The sequence below is a fragment of the Chrysoperla carnea genome, chromosome 1 (assembly GCF_905475395.1).
Source record: "Chrysoperla carnea chromosome 1, inChrCarn1.1, whole genome shotgun sequence".
In the NCBI taxonomy this organism is placed as follows: domain Eukaryota; kingdom Metazoa; phylum Arthropoda; class Insecta; order Neuroptera; family Chrysopidae; genus Chrysoperla; species Chrysoperla carnea.
This window is the reverse complement of record NC_058337.1, coordinates 79,316,162-79,339,220: the sequence shown is the minus strand read 5'-3', so window position 1 is coordinate 79,339,220 and position 23,059 is coordinate 79,316,162. Positions and strand designations below refer to the sequence as shown.

Sequence of the window (23,059 nt, the reverse complement as noted above, 5' to 3'; positions counted from 1 at the left end):
ATTATTACATTCATTTATTTGTTTGATCTTTGACCCTAAAATACCAGGGTTCAAAATACTAAATCATAAAAATATTCAAATAATATTTTATATTCTGTTGTAAAACGATGAAAGGTCTTCAAAACTAAATTATACTGCAATAAAAGCTTACTAAAAATAATAACTGATGAATTGAGCATAATTATCTCCTATTTAATACACTTTATTACACATTTATGAGAGTTAATAAGCTTCACCGAATTTAATGAAACTCATTTTGTTTTTATAAAATTTTAATCGTATTAATAATAATTAGCAATTATAAAATAAATGTCAAAGGATTATATAGCACACATTTAAAAAATTATTGTTCTTAATATTAAATTATCTATAACATAGAATTTATATAATAAATTGTAGGTGTTTCACTCGAATTTTATTAGTATCAATCAAGATTTGTCACATGAAAGAAAATCTATAAATAAAGTCATAAATTTTGAAAAAAAGTGTTAAGTGTAAAATATACAGAAATATAACAAAATAATAAGATGAAATAATTTGTTTGAAATAAGTATAACTTTCCAAAAACCATTGAAAAATAACATTAAAAGAAAGAAAAATTAAAAAGTATTCTAATATAAACAAAAAATATTGAAAATATATCTAAAACCAAGTTTATTGAAATAACGTAAAATTTAAAATGTTTACAAATAAATGATAAACATAAACTTAAAATAGAAATAAAAAAAATAGTAGAAAAAATTAACAACAAAAAAAAAGAAGAAAAGTGCATAAACAGAATAGGAAAAATTAAAATAAAATTATGTTTTTCATTTAAATTAAAAACTTTTAGTAAGGTAGCGAACTTTTTCAAAAGTGAACAATAATGAAGACGACTTTGTTATTTTTAATAGTTTTAATTTTACTTTTGGATGTTTGTCTTAGTAAACGTCATAACGAGAAAATGTTAATGGTTGTACCTGAAAAATCTGCAAGTAAGTCGTTATTTTCATACAAATTTTCACTTTTATGGCTTTTGGTGTTGGAATGCACAATATTGAATCAAAGTTAATTCAATAGCAGAAGAAACATTTTCTTCAAACAAACTGCGGTCGCCTTGGCTCCCTTCAACATTAATTAATTATCTAATAAAATTGTCTTCTTTTTTTCATTGAATATTTTTGATTTCGATCTCTGGTTTCTAAAACGTTGTTTAAAAACATTCGTTATTTTTAAATGTTCCATAATAGTCTCATATTTCCGTTTGTCCTGTCATTTTCTAAACATTATTGTGTCTTCTGAATTAATATCTGATATTCTTAGCCATTTTAGAACATTTTTAAACATTCTATAACTTCAAGAATCTAGAACTGTCAAAAATATTACATTTTAAAGCCAAATACCTGCACTTCTAAATGGAATCATGACACCAAAGTAAACTCGACATGTATAATTCGAAGCTATAAGGGAAGTGAAAGACCCAAGATTTACACTAGCACACACGGATAAAGCATGTATCCAAATAAAATGAAATTTAAAACAAGGGTACTTGCTTTTAAGAAGAATAAAAGCTCTTTAACGTCAATAGTAATAGTTAGGAAACTTCCCCCACGTCGTTGATCAATTACTGAATTAAACTCATTTAGTTCAACACTTTTTTGTATTAGTACTTTAGTATGGGTTGTCTATTAGAGAAACAGAATGTTTGAAGTAAATGAGACGTGATTTATCAAAAATTATATAAAAATAAAAGCGAAAAATAATATATTGTGGAAAATATATTCTTGTGAACAATAGATAATACTTTTTAAAGTACTAAGTACTCAAAGAAATGAACAATAACCATTAAAACAAGAAGTTAGAAAATAGTCGGAAATGATTCTTGTGAAAAATAAATGATCGTGCAATTTTGTTAAGTACCTACATAAACGTTTCTCTTAATTTTTAGTTTTTTTTTCTAAAATTTATAATTGTAACTTTCTTCTTTTAGGAATATCAAAGACTCAAATACTCAATTTTTGAGGCTAATACTTAGTGAATGCCATTAAAAAGGCATTTTGATAGAGTAAATATATGCCCGGATACGGCTCTCTTCGGAGCTACAGACTTCAGAACTTAGAGAATGTCTCTAAATTTTTACCGAAGCTGATCCATTTTTGAAAAAATGTTTCAACCAAAATTTGTTGTTATTTTGATGTTATGATTGTCCTTACTTAAAGATGGCAATTATTTTCGAATAAATTAAATCTTTCTATATAGAATCGTCTTTTGGCTAATGAATCTGTAATCGTCTTACATATATCATGCCGAATCCATTATTTTCCGAATTTTTTGTTTTACATGAAAGCAATAATAATTCTCTCAATTAAATATGGAGTACTATTTGTCGATAAAAACGAAAGTATGCACGTGGTACACTTCTGGTGGTTTTCAAATTATCTTACTAACGGAATTAATCATGTATTTTAAAGCTATTATTTTTGTGGTTAAATAACTTCATCATAGATGTGACAAAAATATAAAACAACACTTTTTGAAGCGTTTTTGAAGTACAAATAGCCACGTAAAATAGTGGTGAGTACATTTAATATCCGTGAGCAACATAGGTCAAGTGGGTCTTGGAACCGTAGGACCCATTTTGTAAACTGGTAGAGACAGAACAAAAGTTTAAATATAAAAAATGTTCCTTATATAAAAATAAACAACTTTTGTTTGAAACATTTTTTCGTAAACATCATTGTTTACCCGCGAGGGCGCAAATTGTATAAGATGTATTATATGGGAATATCAGTTATGCATGTGTGACATGTATGTATGTGTAATGTGAGAGTGTAATCAACACTGTCTATTCATGGTATTTCAACAATTAACTCAGTCAATTGTTTGTTTTCACTGGTTTTTTGCTTTCAGGTACAATTGAGGATATGATGGCTCCAATTATGATGGGAATACTTCTAAAATTATTAGCAATGATACCAATGGTGTTAGTTAAAATTGGTTTCTTTGCCATAACATCATTATTAGGCAGTATAATTTCATTAGTGGTATCTGTTGGTGGAATGCTTAAAAATGCATTATTTCCTGATAAAAAACAAATGAGCCAGGATATGATGATGATGATGCCACCACCGAACATGATGGATATGACGATGAAACCGTATCATATGCAGCCAGAACCAGAAATAATGCATAAAAGTCCATTTTCAGATCCATCACCGTTCAAAACAAAATTCCAAAAATTTGTTGATACTAAGCGGGATTTAATAAATAATTTATTTGGTAACGATGAAGATGATCAAAAAACAAGTTCGTCACATCATATTTACCGAATTCATAATGGCCATCATGAAGGACAGCACAGTAGATCGAATGATAAGTAGAAAATTTTGTAAATTCGTTACTAATTTTACTTTTTAATAAATTTATTTATTTATTCGTCAAAATCATTTCGTGTAATTATATTATGTTCCTCCTCAATTAAATATTTATTTGTCTCATAGTAAAATCTCAATAACTGAAATTCCTTATAACTCCAACTTTTAATACCCTTCCCTAATTTACATTTTAAATTCAATGCTACCGGGCTATAATGCTAATTGCTTTTGTAATTCCCAGCAAAATTAAAGCTATAATTTGTATTTAAATCAGTAGTTGTTAAAAAAAGGATGAATCATTTGACTATAGACGTTTTCATTTTAAAAAGTGATTACCTCTTGTTTCGGACAGTGCGTTAAAAAACTAATGCGATAAAATCATTATTGTTTCGGACACACAGTGATAAGTTGGACAAAGCCACAATATATTTGTTATTCAAATATATTGTGTCTTTGTCCAACTTATCACTGTGTGTCCGAAACAATAATGAAACGTAATTGAAATGAAAAGGTCTAGTTTGAGTAATAGTATTTGAAAAATTGTTTGAAAAATCGAAGAAAAGATATTTTAAGAATTTAGAATTTGCAAAACATTTGAATGTGATTTGAATATTCAATTTCATTATCTTTCCTGACAACCGTACATATTAATAATTTATACTAATTAAGTTACTATACTAAATAAATCATTTTAAAAATAATTAAAATATGTTAGTTAAAATATAAAATCAAATTAAATTTACTCAGAAATGCTTTTCTGACAAGAAAATTACACTTTTATGGTCTTAATAGTTTTAATAATTAAAACTATCAAAGATTAGATAGGTCACTACAATATTTATTAAATTGGATATTAATTAAAACAATTTTTCTAAAAAGTAATTTCACTGATTAAATAAAATATTCGAAACCATTTATAGTGAATTTTAATCAGATTGAACTGATAAAATCAATTCATTAACCGCATGGCAGCTTAAAGTTAGCCTTCAGTCATAGGACACATATATTTTTATTTTATTACAAACATTTATTAAACTTAAAATGTTGGCATGTTTGTTTATTCGCGTTACATATTGAAACTGAATATTGTATCGGTTATTTTCCTGAAATTTATTCGTTAGGTTATCCAGAACTTAATTATGCAATCACATTTTGCTTGGAATTACTTAGTGGATTTGAAATGGACACAATTATTTAGTGAATTTGAATTACTTTTTCGAGTCAGAGTCAGTTACAAGACCTTTATCCCAGCTGAGAGTTTTACCCCCCCCCCTTTATAGATAAGGATGCTTTTAAATTGCAATGAAAGCTTTCTCGATCCAATGATTTCTGACGTCGCTCTCTGTACCTTTTCTCACACTCGCCTTTGTCTTTGCCTCGGGCAGGTGAGGCTACATTTATCACAATTTGAACAAGAAATTTGGTAGATACCCGATATCTGAGAGTCCGGAATTAGATCCTTGTCTTGACTCAAGACGTACTGTAATTTTGGTGATGCTAAACCATCTTTAACTCCAAACTTGTTCAAAATTCTGCCAATATTGCTATTGCTTTGTTAGTTAAATATAACAATAGCCCACTTCCTCTTTTCGGAAACTTTCTCACAAGAGGTTGCATCCCTAATTCCTTTACGCCATTGACATTTTTGGAGTAAAAATTCTGCAACATCGTTTGAGTAAGCATTAAAAACAGCAACTTTTTTAATATATGTGATTCCTGAAGAATTTGGAAAGTGGAATGTTTATTAATGTGTTAATTAGAGAATTAAATATTAATCTATTAATAAGAGAATGAAAAACTGCAATTTATTAGGTGATATGATGTATCTATCAATATCAGTTGATTTTCTATAAATATCAAAACGAATTTGTTTTTGTGAAGAGTAATAATTAAAAGATCTAAAAATTGTAAAGTACCATTCGATACTAACTCGGTGGTGAAATTTATATTTTCTTGTCCGTTGGTGTTTTCACGAATTATGATATATTTAATTTGGAACTATCATAAACCCCGGGATCTCATAATTTTTTTTCTACCTCGTTTCGCAATGAGATTGACGCAACTCGTTAAAGTCTCCTTATCGTCTTTAATCATTTTTTGAATCGAATCTTATTCAATTATTTGACACGGTTCTTTCTCCATTTTTTGTACACTGCTGAAATAATCAGCTTTATGTAAAACTACTAATAATTTACCATTATCAGCTTTTGTGTACAAAATATCCTTTACCTACTTTCAAATTCTTCACATCATGAACATTCTTATATAATTCACATACTTTTGTGTTCAACTTAATAGAAATCGACTATTTTTACCAAAAAATCTATTTGTGAACCAATTATTTTGTGTGAAAAAATGACCTGTTACTTTGAGGCATGAAATTATTTGAACAAAATAACAAAATGTATTTATTTACTGTCACAGTACTTAATAAATAAAATAGTTTTGATACACTCATTTTTATTCAATATTTAAAATCAACTTAAACCTGGATATTTATGATACTAGTAAAATGAGAAATTACAGTAATTAATATTGAAAATTGTTTAATTTTCATAAACAAGAATATTAATAACAATCGACAAGTTATGTTTATAGAAAATAAAAGCCCTTTAGCAATATTTAAAGTTAGAAAATTATACTGTATTTGCATGAAGATTCTCAAATATTATATAAACATAATATGCAAAATGTTTATGTTTTATATGGAGAGATAACTTTAATAACAAATTGTGCCAAGTATTTCAGAGGCCGACGAAGAAATTCGAGTGTTTCAAGTTTTTAAGGAAAGGTATTGAAATCAGACCACGCTCTTTCTCTTGAAATTTATTCATGCCAAACGATGCATTTAACGTGCGTTTAAGCAAATAATAAAACTTGGACTGTAATCGAAATACCACACGGGGAAAGGGTTTCAATACGTCTGTTATATGTAGCCTCTTGCCTGCGTGCAATAAAATAACGTCAGACGAAATACGTCGGAAAAAAGGAATTATGATTGATCCACGATTGGTTTTCTTGCGACAGCGTTAGTTTGGTGAAAAGACCAATGCTTTCTGCCTAATTGTTTTGCGTCCCATTATAATACTTCAGAAATTTTACCATCAATATTCATAAACCAATTAATAGCGCTACGGTATTTTATATATTATTAATACATAAAATTAGAAAAGTTAAAGAACTTTATTAATAAAATTTACTGAAACGAATTTTTAATACACAAATCAAATTTGTTTTCAGTTACGAATGTCAATTTACTCAATCTAAATGACAATTAATAAATAAAATAAAAATACATTATTATTTTCAAACCTTTAATTTCCTTACATAGTTTGTCTAACATAGTTTTTTAACTTCCCAGTGGGATAGTTATTGTAATGGGTCCGATCTTGCAAATTGAAAATTTTGACATATCTCTACGTTTCAAGGCCTTTAGAGTCGAATAGTATGGTTTTTAAAAGGATGTCCGTGCGTGCTCATGTATATATGTATGTATGTTCGGATTCAATTTTTGTCTCGCTTATCTCGAGAACCAATGATGATATTGACATGGGACCAATTTCATTTAACGCATAATTATGTAACCTGATTAAATTTTGAGCAAAATCGGTCAAGGCGTTTTTTGTACCGAATGAAAAATTGTATGATTGTCATTATTATCACTTACCATTTATGTAGTTTAACGTCATCGGGGGTGCAGGGGGCGAAGACCCCACCGGGGTTGCAAGGGGCGAAGCCCCTGCGTGACGTAGCCCCTCAAATTAAAAAAAAATTGTTTACAAAAAATAAATAAAAAAAACGATATAAAATATTAAAACACATGATATTTTTTTATCCTTTCCACTGGGAAGTTAGTCGTGTGGACCTTTCGAGTCGCACCTAAACCGCTTTTTATAGAAATCATCCGTCAAGTGTGTGACGGTGTCACTCTGTAAAGAAACACCTGTAAAATATTAGTAACTTAGGTTAAGTAATATCACCTACCTACAAGTAATTCGATTAAAAATCTACACTAAAAAAAAAAAATGATGAAAAAGATGAAAAAAGAAAGAACTTATGTTTTTTAATTTTTGTATTTTCAGTGAAATTAATCTCATTATACAATGTACAGCACCCTGAAACCATTTTTATTGGGTATTGATATTAGAGTCAATTGATACAGAATAATCAACTAAAGGTTTATTATAGAACATTAGGTATACCGGATAACAGTATAACTGGTATAACTCTTCGAATGTATAAATAATTTAATTATATACTTTATTTTTGTATTTAATTCAATCAATAGGTTAATTACTATTATTAATATTATTACTATAATTACATTTGATGTTTGTACAAATAATTTTATCCTCAGGGAAGCGATGTCATGTTTACTAAAATCAAAAACATAATTTGATTACTAATAGTAAAAATTACAAAAAATTCGTGGCGTAGGAGTTGCGTTAGCTAAGCGATTAAACATTACACATTTTCCTTAAAATCGAATATTGCATTTTTAGTTTTCCAAGAAATTTTACTTCAAAAACTAAGCGTCTAGAAAAAAATCACTAAATATTTTTATTTTGAAAAAAATAAAAAATAAAATTTGTATTTACGCACCCTCCAACCCCTTGTTTACTAGTCCCAAAAATTAATACTTCAGCAAGGTTACATTCTGGAGTCGTATCGTATTCTCTATCCAGTTTTGTGTAGTGATACAAGTATTTCCTCGAGGAGGTTCTGCTAGTATATTCCTCTTATGAACTCGACGGTTAATTTTTGAAAAAATTCGATACATTTTCTAACTATTTTAACCCGCTGATTCCGAATTGGGATTATTGTTACATTTTCAAGAATCATCAATTCTATATAACAAGTTTATATAAACAAATGAAATTTATTCACATTTGCGATCTGACTACCTTATTTTTGTTCAACAGGTAATAATTTAAAAAAACTATTTCATATTTATACAACGGTAGGATGGCAAATACGAGAAACCAAGTATAATTTGATTGTATTTATACCTTAACAAATAATAATGAACTTGAATCAGAGGGCACTTTGATGTTGATTATTCATTAATTATTCATGAACAAGAAAATAATAATTACGTTAATGTGCAAAATTAATTATTGTATTAGGTATATGAATTAGATCGTTACAAGAATAATTACCAACGAGCCTTGATACTAATTTTTTGGAAAGGTCATTAAAATAAAATTATTAATGCGAGGCATGAAATTTAAAGATATAAAATCCAGATAAATTTATAAGATAAAAAATAAAATTACTATTTTAAACCGTTCTAAAAATGATTTTAAATAATTCATAACATATCTAATTATAACTATATTTTATCCGATCAAATTAAACATCCGAAGGTACAAAAATTCGCATCAAGCCCCAAGTTAGTATGATTGTTCAAAACTCCATCATAAATGAAACCTAAAAAGTCCTCATCGATCCGATACTGTGACAAAAATTTACTCCGGGTCAAAGGTCACAATATAGGGTTTCTCGAAATTTTCAGCAAAACGACAAATTTTATCATCAAAAATTGTAGATCAGAAAATTAAATATAAAAATATCTTTACACTTTTGTTTCTATGAATCACCGTTTCTGAGATATAGCGTTTCAAAAAGCTAGAAGAGATTATAGCATCATAATATGTATAATCACGCCACGAATCATTTACATCACAGAAGTTGTAATACAAGTAAAAATATTTTGCTATCGGTCAGTTTAGCTTACATTTTATAAAATTTTTACTGGCATATATCCGCTGGGTGCGTATTCATGATAAGGACAATCAAATCGACGCCAGCGCTTGCAGTGGATAATTTTGGCGTAAAATGTGACTGTTATGAACTAATTTTCAATTCTTTACATGTAAATGATATAGTATCTAAATGTCAAATTAAAATTATTGAAAAACACCAATTAGTTATACTTGTTGTATTTGAAATTGTGAAAATTTCCATTTTGTCCTTCCATAGAATCATATGACGATTACAACTCTTCCAACTATTTGAATCGTTACACAGAAACGGTGGCTCTTAAGAAAGAAGTTGAGACATTTTTTATATTTAAAAATTTGATTTAGAATTTTCATGTGAACTTATTTAATGGAAAACTTTTGAAAATGGTTTTGCGACCATTTTTCTCCAGGTATCGGATCGATGAGGACTTTTTAGTTTTATTTTTTGACGGTGTTTTGAACAATCCTACCAACGTTGACCTTGGTGCGAGTTTTTGTACATTCACTGCTATTTTTTTGTTTAATTTGACCGGATAATTTATAAATAAAAAAATGAATATAATTGTTTTATGAAAATCATATCCAGAGACACATTAATTATTTATAATATTTTTCCTTTATTGCACATTAATTATTATCGAAAATTAGTTATTAGTAAACCTTAAATTTTACAGTATTCTTTTTTATCACCTGTCTCAGAAGGAGAACAATGCTTTTTTTAAATATGTGTTTATGTATGCATATTTTCGTCACGTCCTTTAACCTAAACAACTTGGTGGATTTTGAGTGTGTTTTTATAGAAAATTATTCGGAAGTCACAAAACGGAGTGTATTGCTGTTTGTTGAAACATATTTCCTAACTGTAACATTTCTTTTTTAGTTGTCATAATCGCTTTGTTCGAATTAACGAGTCAGCTACTTCGATACATGATACAATTCACCGGAGAATCAATACGAATTAAAACTCCGTAATAAAGCTTAATAACCTGCGGGACTCCTACTGTACTGTACCGTAGGAAAACTCGCTTAATGACAAATGTAAAAAGAATGATCTGATTTAGGAAGTGTGTTGCAAGTGTGTCCCACCCAGGCCAAATTATCCTATTAGGATTTTTGTTGCTTTTGCATTTATAGAAGTAGTTGGTTTTTAATCTCACATTTAGGAAAAATAGTCACTCCTCTAGTGCGTTCTACAAAAGAAAGGCCACCCCTTGTTAATTCAACCCGAGTAAACTAAACCCAATTCAAGATAGGCTTCCTCAACCCAAAATTTTTATTTTGAATAACATATTGGTATTAATAATCAACTTTCTGGAATGGGCATTATTATTTATTCGGAAATAAGAAAACCCGACATTTACGCTTTCAACTGATCTCAGTGAGCGAAGTAGCACTAGTAAAAAAGCTTTTAAAAAATATCTTTGATGTCGAGATAATCTAGAAGAACACTTAGCTTGATCTTATCGAAGAAATAAAAAAAATGTTCAAAAATATTTTCGATTTCCCTTTATTTTCCCCAAAAGAATTCTGCATAAAAATCCGATGGCAAGAAACAGAATGCACTTGACATTCATTACACCTATATTTTTCTAGATCATAAAAAAAAATTTAACAAAAATAAATTGAAAAATTTAATCACCATTAACAATAAAAGTAAATAATAAAATATAATGGAAAAAAATGAACGCGACCATTACAATTATAACTTCTTGTTGTTTGGTGTATTTTTTTTCTATTTCTTTTACCACAGAATCTGCAACCATGCCGATGTTCCTAACTCTGTCTCTTTTTTTCATTAAAAAAAAATTGGGGCACTTTGATTGCTACAGTGGAACGAAAAACCACTATAGTAAAACTACGTTAAGTTACAGTGGTCATCTTTTAGAACAATTTGTAGCAGTGCATGCCTATGGCTATAAAGTTAGCAGAGATAAACAGATTAACATAAATATTGCACGTTGATTAGCCACTGTTACGTCAGAGGTTAGTTTTAGATTTACAAGGATCGATTTACTTCAACTGTGCGTCGGAGAAATGTGCCCTTCCGAGAACGAATGAGTTGTTTTGCATCCTCAAATTAGACTAAGATTATACTACAATGCCATATTATGAGATGATTAATTTTAATATTTTAAAAGAAGAAAGTGCTTTTATGACTCGAAATCAGAATATTTAAGTATATTTTTGACTAACGATAATACCCTATTATGATAACAATCGAATAACTTGTGAAAAACGGTTTTGTTTTAAAAAACGTCAAAGCACGTGTCCAATACTTTTTTAAATCTATACATATAATGAAATATTTTAATACAAATTTAGATTCTTCATCTTAACAAAATACTAATTTTTACCCAAAACATTTTTCGATTAGCGTTTATTAACAATATGATTAAAACAATTTGTTTCGTATTTAATAAAAATTAGATTTCGATTCGTTTTTACTCACTAATACATACTTTATTTTGGAATTCCACAATTAATATTTTATGAATTTGATAAAATAAGTTATTTTTTCCACAATTAGCTATTGTAGGAAGCCTTGAGGAAACTCATAAAACAGATAACGACAAATTGAAAATACTTTTGGAAAAATTAACCTCTCAAAAAAATATTTTTGTAAAATTTATTATTTTAGTTTAATTTGAATTTTCTGAAAAGGTTGGGCTACAATTTATTAGTTTTCGGTAATTTAAACTATTGCATAAATAATTATGTTATCTTAACATGGCCTTGCTAACTTTTGTTTATACAGTACCTAAGTAAAATGTAGTGATAAATTCTTATATTGATAATAACTGTAATAATAACAAAATTACAATTATGTAGTTAGTACACCATTTTAAAAGAGAAAGGTATGTAATGTTTGTATTAATTACAATCAAAATAAAATGAGATAGATATAACACAGGTAAGGTATGATGATGATGGCTTTTAAATGAAGAAAAATCATTTAATACACTTGCCATTTTTACTTACTGCAATTTATATTTTAAATTATAATATAAACCCTATTTTAGCCATTCGCGGTATTGTTACAAGTGAAGTTAACAAAATTTTAAACCCCCGACCAATGGGATTTAATTCATGTAAACCGATTTATGGAAACTTAGCTATAAAATGTTCTCAATAAAATCGGTTCGACCGTTTAGGGGCTACGACGCTACTGAGAAACACGTAGACGCACAGATAAACACTTTAAACTTATAACACTCCTTCTTAAATCAATATCAAAGTGATGGTCAAGGACATCAGATGAGATGAAAAGGATACTTAGAGAGCTTTCATTTTTTGAGACCCATTTTTTGAAATATTTTAATTAAAATTGAATTATTTGAGTTGACTTTGTTCCTTTGAATTATTGTTTTGAATTACCTAATTATTTTACCATTTCACTTTTGGAAATAAATTGAGCCAAGTTTATTTGACCATTCATTTCCATAGTAATTATTTATATGTTAAAATTATATATCATGCCTTTTCCAAACTGAATTGACTTTGAAGATCATCGCCAATTTTTTAGTTTTTTTCGGGATTGTTACCCTAATCTCGCACTTGAAACGAAGCTTAGAAAACTCTCCGTTAAATTACCTTTCAATTGAAACCAAAAAAATTAAAATCGGTTCATCCGTTTAGGCGCTACGATGAAAGTCTAGTATTTAATCATCCTTGGTGAGTAATTTAGTTTTTCATCACTAACTTCGAATAAAATTAAAATAAAATTGTTCAAAGAAGCAATTACCCTCAAAACCCTCTTTGCATCCATTCTTTTCTCTTGGTTCAGTCTCATTTGAGTTCGCATTACTAAAATTCTCTAGACAGCAATCCGCCACTGTTTACCAAATCTAATTTTTTTTTGTAAAAATAATAATAGTAGAATGTAATTCTGTTATTTAAAACCTAAAACTGCTACATATACAATAGCATTGCGACTCTTATCGCTCCACTAAATTTTATGCCAATCTTTCTATCTCTACTAAAAAATAAAAAAAAATTAATAACTATTTAAAATAAAGCATAACGCGAAATTATTTTACACTACAAAATAATTAAGTTTTGCTATATAAACCAAAACGAATTTCTTACAAATTCAGTTTTAACAAATATTTTGTAACAATAACTTTAATAACAATGTTAATAAAAATATTTTATTGTTTATTATTGGTATCAATAATTAATTGTGATGTTAGAAATGAACAAAAATTACGAGAAAATGGTGAACGTTTAGATGATTGTGTGAAAAATCCATTGCAATGTCAAGGATTAGGATTAGCAAAAAATATAGTGAATTCAGTGTCGGCGACCAAACCAACTGAGGATATTAGTTTAGGGGATGGGATAGACATTGTCCCATCCACGGATAAGTCTAATGTATTAGCTGCTGGGGCAAGAAGTATGCTACCTGGTGAGACGGTACCTAGTGAAGACGGAGTATTAAATACAATTCAAAATTATTTAACTGGCCATGAAATTCGATTTAAGTTAAACGGTTTATTACCAACTAGTGAAGGTATGAAATCATCATTTAGCAGTTCGTTGTTGGAAGGTTTAACTAGTGGAATTGGTAACTTTAAGCGTTTAGTCCAGTGTAGACTGTAATAGATTTTTAACCATACACACATCCTTCTATAAAGGATCCTTTATACAATATGGTATTAAATCCCTTACAGTCTAAGCTTGGTTGGTTTTGACGATGTTTATTAACCATTGGCCCTTTTTTCTTTTAACAGAATCTGCCAGAGGTAAAAAGGATAAAGGAGGCGGTATGCTCTTGGTTATGGCTATGATGATGGGAAAAATGATGATGACTATGGGTTTTGGAGGTATTGGCTTATTGACAATGAAAGCTCTTATGGTAAGTGTTAGACTGAATCTCCAACTTTATACAGATTGTGATTTAAAGTGCTTGAAAGTCAAAAAATGAGTTGTATAGAAAAAAAAACATAGAAGTACATCTAAAGCAGGAATTCTATTCAACCTGGGCTTCAGGTTCGATGACAAGCTCACTCTTCTTTATAACTGATAATAGATATAGGGATCTAGGAATTAATTTGTTCCTTATTAAAAAGATAACATTTTTTGATAGAAATATTTTTTCAAAAACCTCTTAGTTTATGCAGAAACTAAATGCAAAATTTTACCCAAACTTATGTTGTTCTCCTGTGGAATCCAGGTGCTTTTTTGTTCAAGTTGTTTACTTGTTTTTTTTGTCTTTTGTAAAAAGTGTTTGTTTGGCGAATTCAATAACGTAAGATAAGATCCTTTGACCCTTATATTTTTAGATTGAAGCATTTTATCCATTAAACTTATTTTTCGAATTTATGACAAATTACCTCCATGGTTAGGATACTTTAGGTTAGAGTGGCTGTCCTGGGGTGGGACACACTGAGACCATAGGGTCCGTTGTGATACCGTAAAAGGGCTGGCCCATCCCCGGCCACTACTTCATGAACCATTTGGAGCTGTTTAAGAACAGCAGGAGGGCTATCACGTCGACTGGCTTTAGGTCGGAGAGGACGTCAAAGAGAGGCTGGCTCAAGTAAGTCCATCTCCTCATGACAAGAGCTGGACAGTGACAGAGAAGATGAGACATTGTCTCCTCCTCGTCACCACTGTGACAGCTCCTGCAGTAGTCGTGATACACTGCCAGGCCTAAGCGTTCCTCCATACATAGGATTACTTTTTTTATCATTACACATGTTTCGACTATTTGTTTAAACCAAAACACAGGCTATACAACATAAAAATAGTACACTAATATCAAAATTCGGTTAATTAGTGATCATGTTGGATATAACTCTGTTTCAAAATAATCCAAAATTAGGGGCAAATCCTTATTGTACGACTATAGGCGAAAAAACTATGGGTATACATTATTACAACTGGGTTTTCAATATATGTATGTATATTTGTTTGCTATGTACGATCAGTTTTTTTTTTTAACAAATATCTGCTTAGTGTTGTTGATAACCTAAACCTTTAGAAACGTATCGAATTATTTAAAAAACATCTAGACTTTTTAACCAAAGTGTAAAATTGAAAACAACACATAAAGATAATAAAATACATTACTATCATTCGACAAAATAGGAATATTATTTCAAATTTCGAATTAAAAGTAATAAATTGACATTTTTATTTTTACATGTACAGTCCTTTAACCTTCAGGACCTGCAGACTTGTCTTAAGAACAAAAAATGTTTATTGAAAAATATTTTAAAGTTTTTGTATGTGCTGTATTTCGAATAGCTGTTATTTGAAGATTTTACTCGAATGATTCCAGCTGTCAATAATTTATTAGTCGAAAATACAAATACTTTGTTATACCAATTCATAAAAATATTCTATATACAAAGTGTAAAATATATGAGCAGATATAAAAATATTCTAAGTATTTAATATATGAGCAGTATTTTACAAACATCGGTGAGAATTACATGTGATGAGTACACTTATAATGTTTTAATTTAAAATATTTTAAAGCGAGTATGTTCTAGAAAAAATATTTGATAATAGTAATAAAAAAATATCCGTACCGAAACGGAAGTATATGCATATTTTACTCTTAATTTAATTATTCGTTTACGTTTATTTTCAAAGTAAAATATAAAAAACTATTTCAAAATACCAAATATCTTTACTGAAGAGTATTTCAAACACAATTATACCGTGAAAGTACTTGAGTAGTGTCTTTTAAATACTTTTACTCAAATACTTGAAAATTTAAGAAAGATCATAAATTGAGCAATCCATATTTGTTGTCCCTTTGGTATTATGCCGACAATTATTGCTACAAAGAAATAGTTTTTAAGAGAACACAACTTCGAAGTATCTCCTTGATTGTTTGAGATGGAAGCTTCGGCAATCAGTTAATGTTATACGACGCTCAACAAAGTAAGGTCAAATACCATAAACATACAAACGTCGAGCTATTGCAATCAAAATTCAACGAATGCTTAGTTTTAGGAGATGTAAATGTGCGATCTTTCCCTTGCCGATTTTTTTTGTGAGGCTTTTCAAAGAGCAAAGTTTACTTAAATACATCGGTTACCATCCATGAGCACAATATTATTTCCGTTAAAAATTTCATTACAGCGACAATGCAAAAAGTAATCAAAAAACTTAATTATCTAATTTAACCATAATTTTGAGAGTACTTGGACAGATCCTACATATTCGTCCAAAAGAAAATAGCAGACGCTGTATAAAATTCATTTTGAATAGATGTAAATTGTAAATTTACCTAATCGATTTCAGTGAATTAAAAATTTAAAACATCAATTTTCAATTTTTCGAATTATATGGGCGTAAAAAATGGTCTCAGATTTTTCTGAGCTATGGATCATTTAGGTTGATAGCAAATATTTTCTTCGTTTGTAACTGAAGCAATAAATAAGGCATTAAGAAAATAGACAGGAAAATGTATTATTATTCCAAATAATCTCATATTATGATTCCCTCTATCACGAAACTATGTTAAACTGACTTGAAATTGATGAAATCGGTTGAGGTTGACAATTTTTTCCTTCAAATATATCAAATGTTATAAGTTGTTCACGACTTCGCTTCATTTCGATAAACTGGTAGATCAGGCTTAGAGTTTTTGCCCTTGAAATACAACTATTTTGCATTTGAGCTGAGCTAATGACATTATCTTGATTTGAACAGACTTTAAAATCTGTCTAATCAAAACAGACGACATGTATCTTTTGTTATTCGTTATATTTATTAAGCTTACTCCCTGTGTTCCTTTCATACAAAGGACCTATTGTCGGTAAAAAAATTTGGTTTGCCTATTAATTAGAATAAGCAATAAAGTAATTCTTGAAAATATTAAATAAAAAAAACCTATTGATTTTACTGGATTGCCAAATCTGAGGTTATAGCAAGGTGTGGTTGTACCTAAGCAAGAGTCACAAGCATTCACATTATTTTACTGAATTTAATGAATCAATTAGTTATTTTAATTGACACCCAACTGCGTAAATGTGGAACACAATTTTTCTGATTTTTCACAAAATTAATTAGCTCATAAATGTTATTATTATTTCAGTTAAATTAACTAAACAAATCAAACACCCGTGGAATCAATATGGTTTTATATTTTAATTAATTGTAAATTTAATTGAAAATAAATTACTCAATTCAAAACATTAATAATGATTTTATTAATGTACAGTGGCGCACATATTATTTCACTGCAAGTATTAAATTTTTATTGGTCCTAAAGTATATTTCAAGTCAAAACAAGAATTCTGAGATCTTATGTTTGTGGAATTTGTAAAAATAGAATTTTCGCAAATTGATTTTGAAACGGAGCCGTTTGAAGTAATGAATTTGAGCTTTTCAATATCGTTTGTTTATTGAAACCAATTTCTAAATTGAGTTTTTCGAGTAAATATAATCCAAGAATTCCATAAGTTACATCATCGATGATAAATACTAGATCATTGCTGAATTCAAGGTGAATTTTGAATGTACCAAATGTCTCAAATTTAGTTTTGTCGGTAAATTTTGTATGTTTAACGGTTTAATAAAGTAGCGTGAAACTAAATAAATCATAGATTCAAAATCGGTAGCTTTGGCGAACTCACATTATTTAGTAGGTAAAGTCTAGAAAGTAATAAAATTTATAAAAAAATAGGAAATTTTCCTGCTAATTTTAGCATACTTTAGACACAAATTTATTTAACCCATACCTACGATGGCATTCGAAACAAAGGAAATTCTAATAAATTTGAATCCGTTCATCGTAAAACGACAGGTTGGAAAGCAATGCAAAATGTTTGCAAGGGAGTATGTAATAAAAAACTCTTGTGCAACTCATCTACAACGTTTTTTAACGTTCATTATATTATTCACTAGCATAAATCATACAGAATCGGATGGAGACATTGATAATTTTTATATATGTTAAAAAAAATGTCTATAAATGTATTGTGTAAATGTATTCTATAAATGTATCTCTTCTCAAATTTTATGGAACAAAAAAACAAATTTTAATTAGAGTAGCCAAATTGTAAGTTGGAAAAGAAATTCATTTGTTTTTGAAAATAATTTGTTTTTATTTATTTCTCTGGGAACTAATTTTTTTTTTTTTGTGATTAATTAACTGTCGTGAAGCTGCCAATTAATTTGATAATAAATCACTTTACCAAATCTTGACCTCAGCATAGGTTAGGTTATGCTCTATTGGATGTCCACGGAATTTGGTTAGGCTTGAAAAAAGCATAATCAGAATTCATCAAAAAACTTGGACTTTTGATACTAGTCTTACAATATTTTACTAAAAGTCCGGTTTTCTATACAAATAAATTAAATGGAAGTGCCTATTTGTAATAACAGCTTTTTACTTAATGGATATGAATGTTTTTCGGTTCACAGTATACCAAAAATTTGATATATGTCTCTGTTTGTTACGATAAATTTTCAAAACTGCTCGATTGATTTTGACGGGACTTCCATTCAAGATATAGCTGATGTTATAAGCTACTTTTATTTTAAATGATCATATTGAGGGGAAGAAGCAGGTGAAATTAGGCTTTTCAAGAAAAGCAAAACCTTGTTTTCACCTCTTCAATGTTATCAAATCTTATTGGTATGAAAACAGGCAAAATAAACTAACAGATTGCACTTCTTTACCAAATGGAACCCTTTACTGAGCAACAGCAACGTGTTGCCGGGTACAGCTAGTCCATAATAAATTTCATTTACACAACGATAATTTTCAAATTAGTTTTCAATTATATTTATTGTATAAGTATTATCGAAGATAATAAATGAGAACTCAAGGATATTTCGAAATACATTTCGATTTTTGCCCCAATTTCCTAGATCAGTTTTTTGTATTTTATAAATACGTATTTCGATTACCAAGTAGTCATCATCAGTATGAACTAGCTACTCGTAATTACTCTTATTACTCTTATGTTACTCGTTGCTAATTTGATGCACGCAACCAATCCTAAGTTTTTCCAAATAAAATATTTTTACTGTACTAAAGTGCAGTCCGCCACCAAATTAGCAACGAGTAACATACATAATAAGAGTAATTAACCTGGTGATGACTAGTTGGTAGTCGAAATACGTGTTTATAAAATACAAAAAACTGGAAATTGGGGCAAAAATCGAAATTTATATTTATAGTAGTAATCGAGTATGTATTCGACGAACGTTTTAGAATATTTTCTGGTTAATTGGGATTTCAAGTAAAATATTTACAAATTTGATTATAAAAGAAAAGCTTATTACAATTTTGCGTACAATTAATTGTAACATTCTTTACAATTATCAAATACACATAGAAAATCATTTAACTATAAATATAGAGAATTTATTAAAACAATGAAATATGTAACATTAATTACTTTTGAAATTCCACACACAATCTGCTATAGTTTTAGTTAATAATAAAACGCTATTTATAATTTAATTCTATCATAATTTATATGATATAGAAAGTTTGACATAGGTTGCCTTAAAAAGGTTTATTTGATACTATAGTACTGCATGTACAGGAAGGGGATAATACAAAGCGATGCGATGCATACCAATCATTTAAAACAATCAAAGCTACAATATATAATTAAATTCTGCGGAGTTTCTTCATATCGTACATCGGTAGAAGCACATATATCATACTAGCTGTTACCCGCCCGCTTTGCGTGGCGTAAAATATACCCGCTTTGCTGGCCAACATCCCCACTTGCACCCCTCCCTCCACATTTCCTTGCGTTGGATAACAGTTTTGTAATGTACACGTCATGCTCTTTTATTTGATACCCCACTTAGGTATATTTGTAAATATTCGATATTTCCTTCCCACTTTCTCGCTACACCTTTCTACCCTCCGAAGGTTAAAAAAATTTCTAAATGTAATTTAAAACATTCTGACCAAGTTTTGAACTATTAAAAGCCATAATTGAAAAATATGAATTTTTTATTCATGAACACCCCCGCAACCCCCCTTGTGGGTGAAATTTCGTAAAATCCGTTCTTAGCTGACCTCTACTTGGCAAAAGGAATATTCCTGCCAATTTTCAAGTCTCTAGGTCTTATAGTTCCAGAGATATCGTGATGAGTGACTATCTATCTATCTATCTATCTATCTATTTCTATAGAAAGTCTCCTATATATATATAGATTCAGGGGTGAGACAGCCACTTTAAATTCAAATTCAAATAAATAAGAGGAACATTCTATCGATAGCAAAACCTATCGAACAGCACCGATTCCAAAAATTATTTTTACTACGTTCATTTTAAAATTGAAGGAGTTTCATATTAACCCCCCCACCACCAACTACTCCAACAAGAAACAGTGAAAATTTATAAAATTTATAAAATCTTTTTTAAACACATGTTTTTGGTACTAAAATGCATATTTCGGCATACTTTATCACATCCGTGATTATTGACTATCTTCGTGAACACCCAATATAAGTAATAAATTGTGACATAATATACAGGATGTTCTATTTTTGACTGCAGAACTATTGCCTCCTGAAAGAGCTGAGGAAAAAAAGAAGGTAATGTCTTTACCAAATTCGAACCCAAGGCCTAATTTATGACATAATTATCCTACTGTTATTATAATCAATTGATAAAAAATACAAGCAGAGGGTGTATTTTATCATAGTGGAAGGAGTCTCTAAATGCAAAATTACTACAAAAAAAAAAAAACCACTATAAAACAAAATCTTATAGATCGTATCAACTAATAACTTCAACACAATATACATAGTGTGGTTTATCTGTTAGTATGTGTATCTTAGCATCTATTTATTTAAACGGTATATGGTCCGTTTTAATAAATAGATGCTTAAGGTATGTGATATTCGCACGATAGGCGCAATCGCAATACTTAATTTAAAAAGGAAAAGGGTGTAATAATACTTTGTTTTATGGGTTAGTTTTTAAAATAATATAAGTAGCCAAATAGATTTTTTTTGCATTTAGAGACTCCTTCCACTATGATAAAACACACCCTCTGTTTAAGTAATGTTTTATTGTAAAAGTAGGATAATTATCTCATCCTCAGATCCAAATTTGGTAAAGGACATTTTCTTTTTTTTCTCAGCTTTTTTTGGAGGCAATAGTTCTGCAGTCAATAATAGAACACCCTGTGTATGTACACGCCGAGTTGACGAATCAACTATTCCTTCGTGGCAGTTTTTCTTCTTATTCCATGACATTGATTGAAATTTATCGTTACAAGTTAACTTGAAACTTGTTTATAAAAATATTGAAAGTACCTATTTTTGTTTTATAAAGAAACAATATACTAAAAAAAACAGTCAAGAAACTTGTATGCACGTCTTGGCAATGAACTTGATCTCTTCAAACCGTAAAAAGAAATAATATGTTTCTACTAAATAACCTTGACTTTATATAGAATTTATCATGGTTCGTTGGATATACTGTATCAGTCAGATTTCTTTATAACGGTGAACTGAATTATTAAAATATCTCCTACCAAGTTATTGGCTTTGCTTTCTCTCACCTCACATTTTCTAATCACGATTTGACGATTCAAAATATATCTCGTACTGCCATCTATTGTTCTTTTGTTTTTCAAAATAACACGTAAAAATCACCGTAGAGGGCATCGGTAGTTATAGATCTTAATTCGAGCTACCAAACTTTTAAATACTTTTGTATAGGCAATGAATGCTGACGTATAATGCATACAAGTTGCATGCTCTTTAGTTCGTATTGATAATTTTGATATTATTTTAATACAATTAATTAAAAACATGGGAATAATTCTTATAAAATAATATAAAATAAGCTATCTAACTATCTCTAAATCAGAATCATTTCCTTCAACACTTACTAAATCCGGATTTTCCCTTAATATGGAGTGTTAATTTCTTTTTTTTTATTTACAGGTCTCTGCACTCGCTTTAATGTTATCAACCATCTTAGGTATAAAGAAATTAGCCTCATCCGGTCATGAAGAAAGTGGTCATCAAGTAATTTATGCTGGACATCATGATGGCCATCATAGAAAACGACGATCAACATTTGATAATCAAATCCCATTACCTTATCGTGGATGGGTTGAATATATTAAACAGTTACAGTAATTTGATTGATGAGGACACAACCATTTTTCACATTTCTACACACACTACAATGTAGTGGGTGTAGTGTGTTTTTATTTATTTTTTTTTGACTCCTTACGTATTGACGCAACTAATTGACACAACGAGACTTTATACCGACGACTGGACTAAATGACTCCTCTAAAGTTTTTTCTTTATTTTATTTATTTATTTATTTATATTGTTCCAAAAAAAAAAAAAAAGATTCTTTGTTATAATAAAATGTTATCGAAAAGCTTTAAAATTTTAATTTTCCCCAAAATATTCCTTAATCTTAGCTTGGCCTTTAAAAGGTTAGTTTATGACCAAATATATTTGTCTTTTTGATAGATTATCTTTTATAAAACTTTATATTATTCAAATCAAAATCGTTAAAATTTTGACCCATTGCATTACAATTCAATCTGTGGTCAAATTAATGAAAGTGCATTTAGCTTAATTTAATATAAAATAAAAAGCCGGAACTAAAATGTAATTGTATAATTATTTCCCTCGAAGGAAAACCAGAAATTAGTATATAAGTGTGACAGTGTGCGCATTGTCCATTTTTAATTATAAAAAATAAAAAATCTAGTTCATTATACAGAAAAAAAGGTGCAGTATTCCAGATAAACACAATAAAAAGATGCTGTATTTAAAACAAGAAATTATTAATTCAAAAAAATTATAATCTTTTAATAAAAATTGAACAGATGATCGCATCAAATAAATATTATATATGTCCGTCTATCTATCTGTTGCGTCCACGCAACTCACGATCTAGTGGCCTGGATCCCACCATTTAATTTTTTTTTAAATAAATTACTGATATATTTGGAAAAACTTCTCTCTTGATGTTGATAAAAATATAATATTTA

The 23,059-nt window shown here is 29.0% G+C and overlaps 1 protein-coding gene across 1 annotated transcript; it reads left to right on the top strand.

Moving 5' to 3' along the window:
• The first annotated feature begins 943 nt into the window (after positions 1-943).
• LOC123291295 lies at positions 944-22,312 on the top strand. Its single transcript, XM_044871615.1, has 6 exons — positions 944-974; positions 2,890-3,023; positions 3,084-3,355; positions 13,288-13,661; positions 13,828-13,952; positions 21,987-22,312. The coding sequence occupies exons 1-6, from the start codon at positions 944-946 to the stop codon at positions 22,182-22,184; spliced, it is 1,134 nt and encodes a 377-aa protein (XP_044727550.1). The 3' UTR covers positions 22,185-22,312.
• The last annotated feature ends 747 nt before the right edge of the window (positions 22,313-23,059 follow it).

Coding starts and splice junctions, on each gene's coding strand:
- LOC123291295 (XM_044871615.1), top strand. CDS start 944: ATGTTAATGGTTGTACCTGAAAAATCTGCAA. Junction 3,356..13,287: donor CACAGTAGATCGAATGATAA/GTAGAAAATTTT, acceptor TTGTGATGTTAG/AAATGAACAAAAATTACGAG. Junction 13,662..13,827: donor AGGTTTAACTAGTGGAATTG/GTAACTTTAAGC, acceptor TTCTTTTAACAG/AATCTGCCAGAGGTAAAAAG.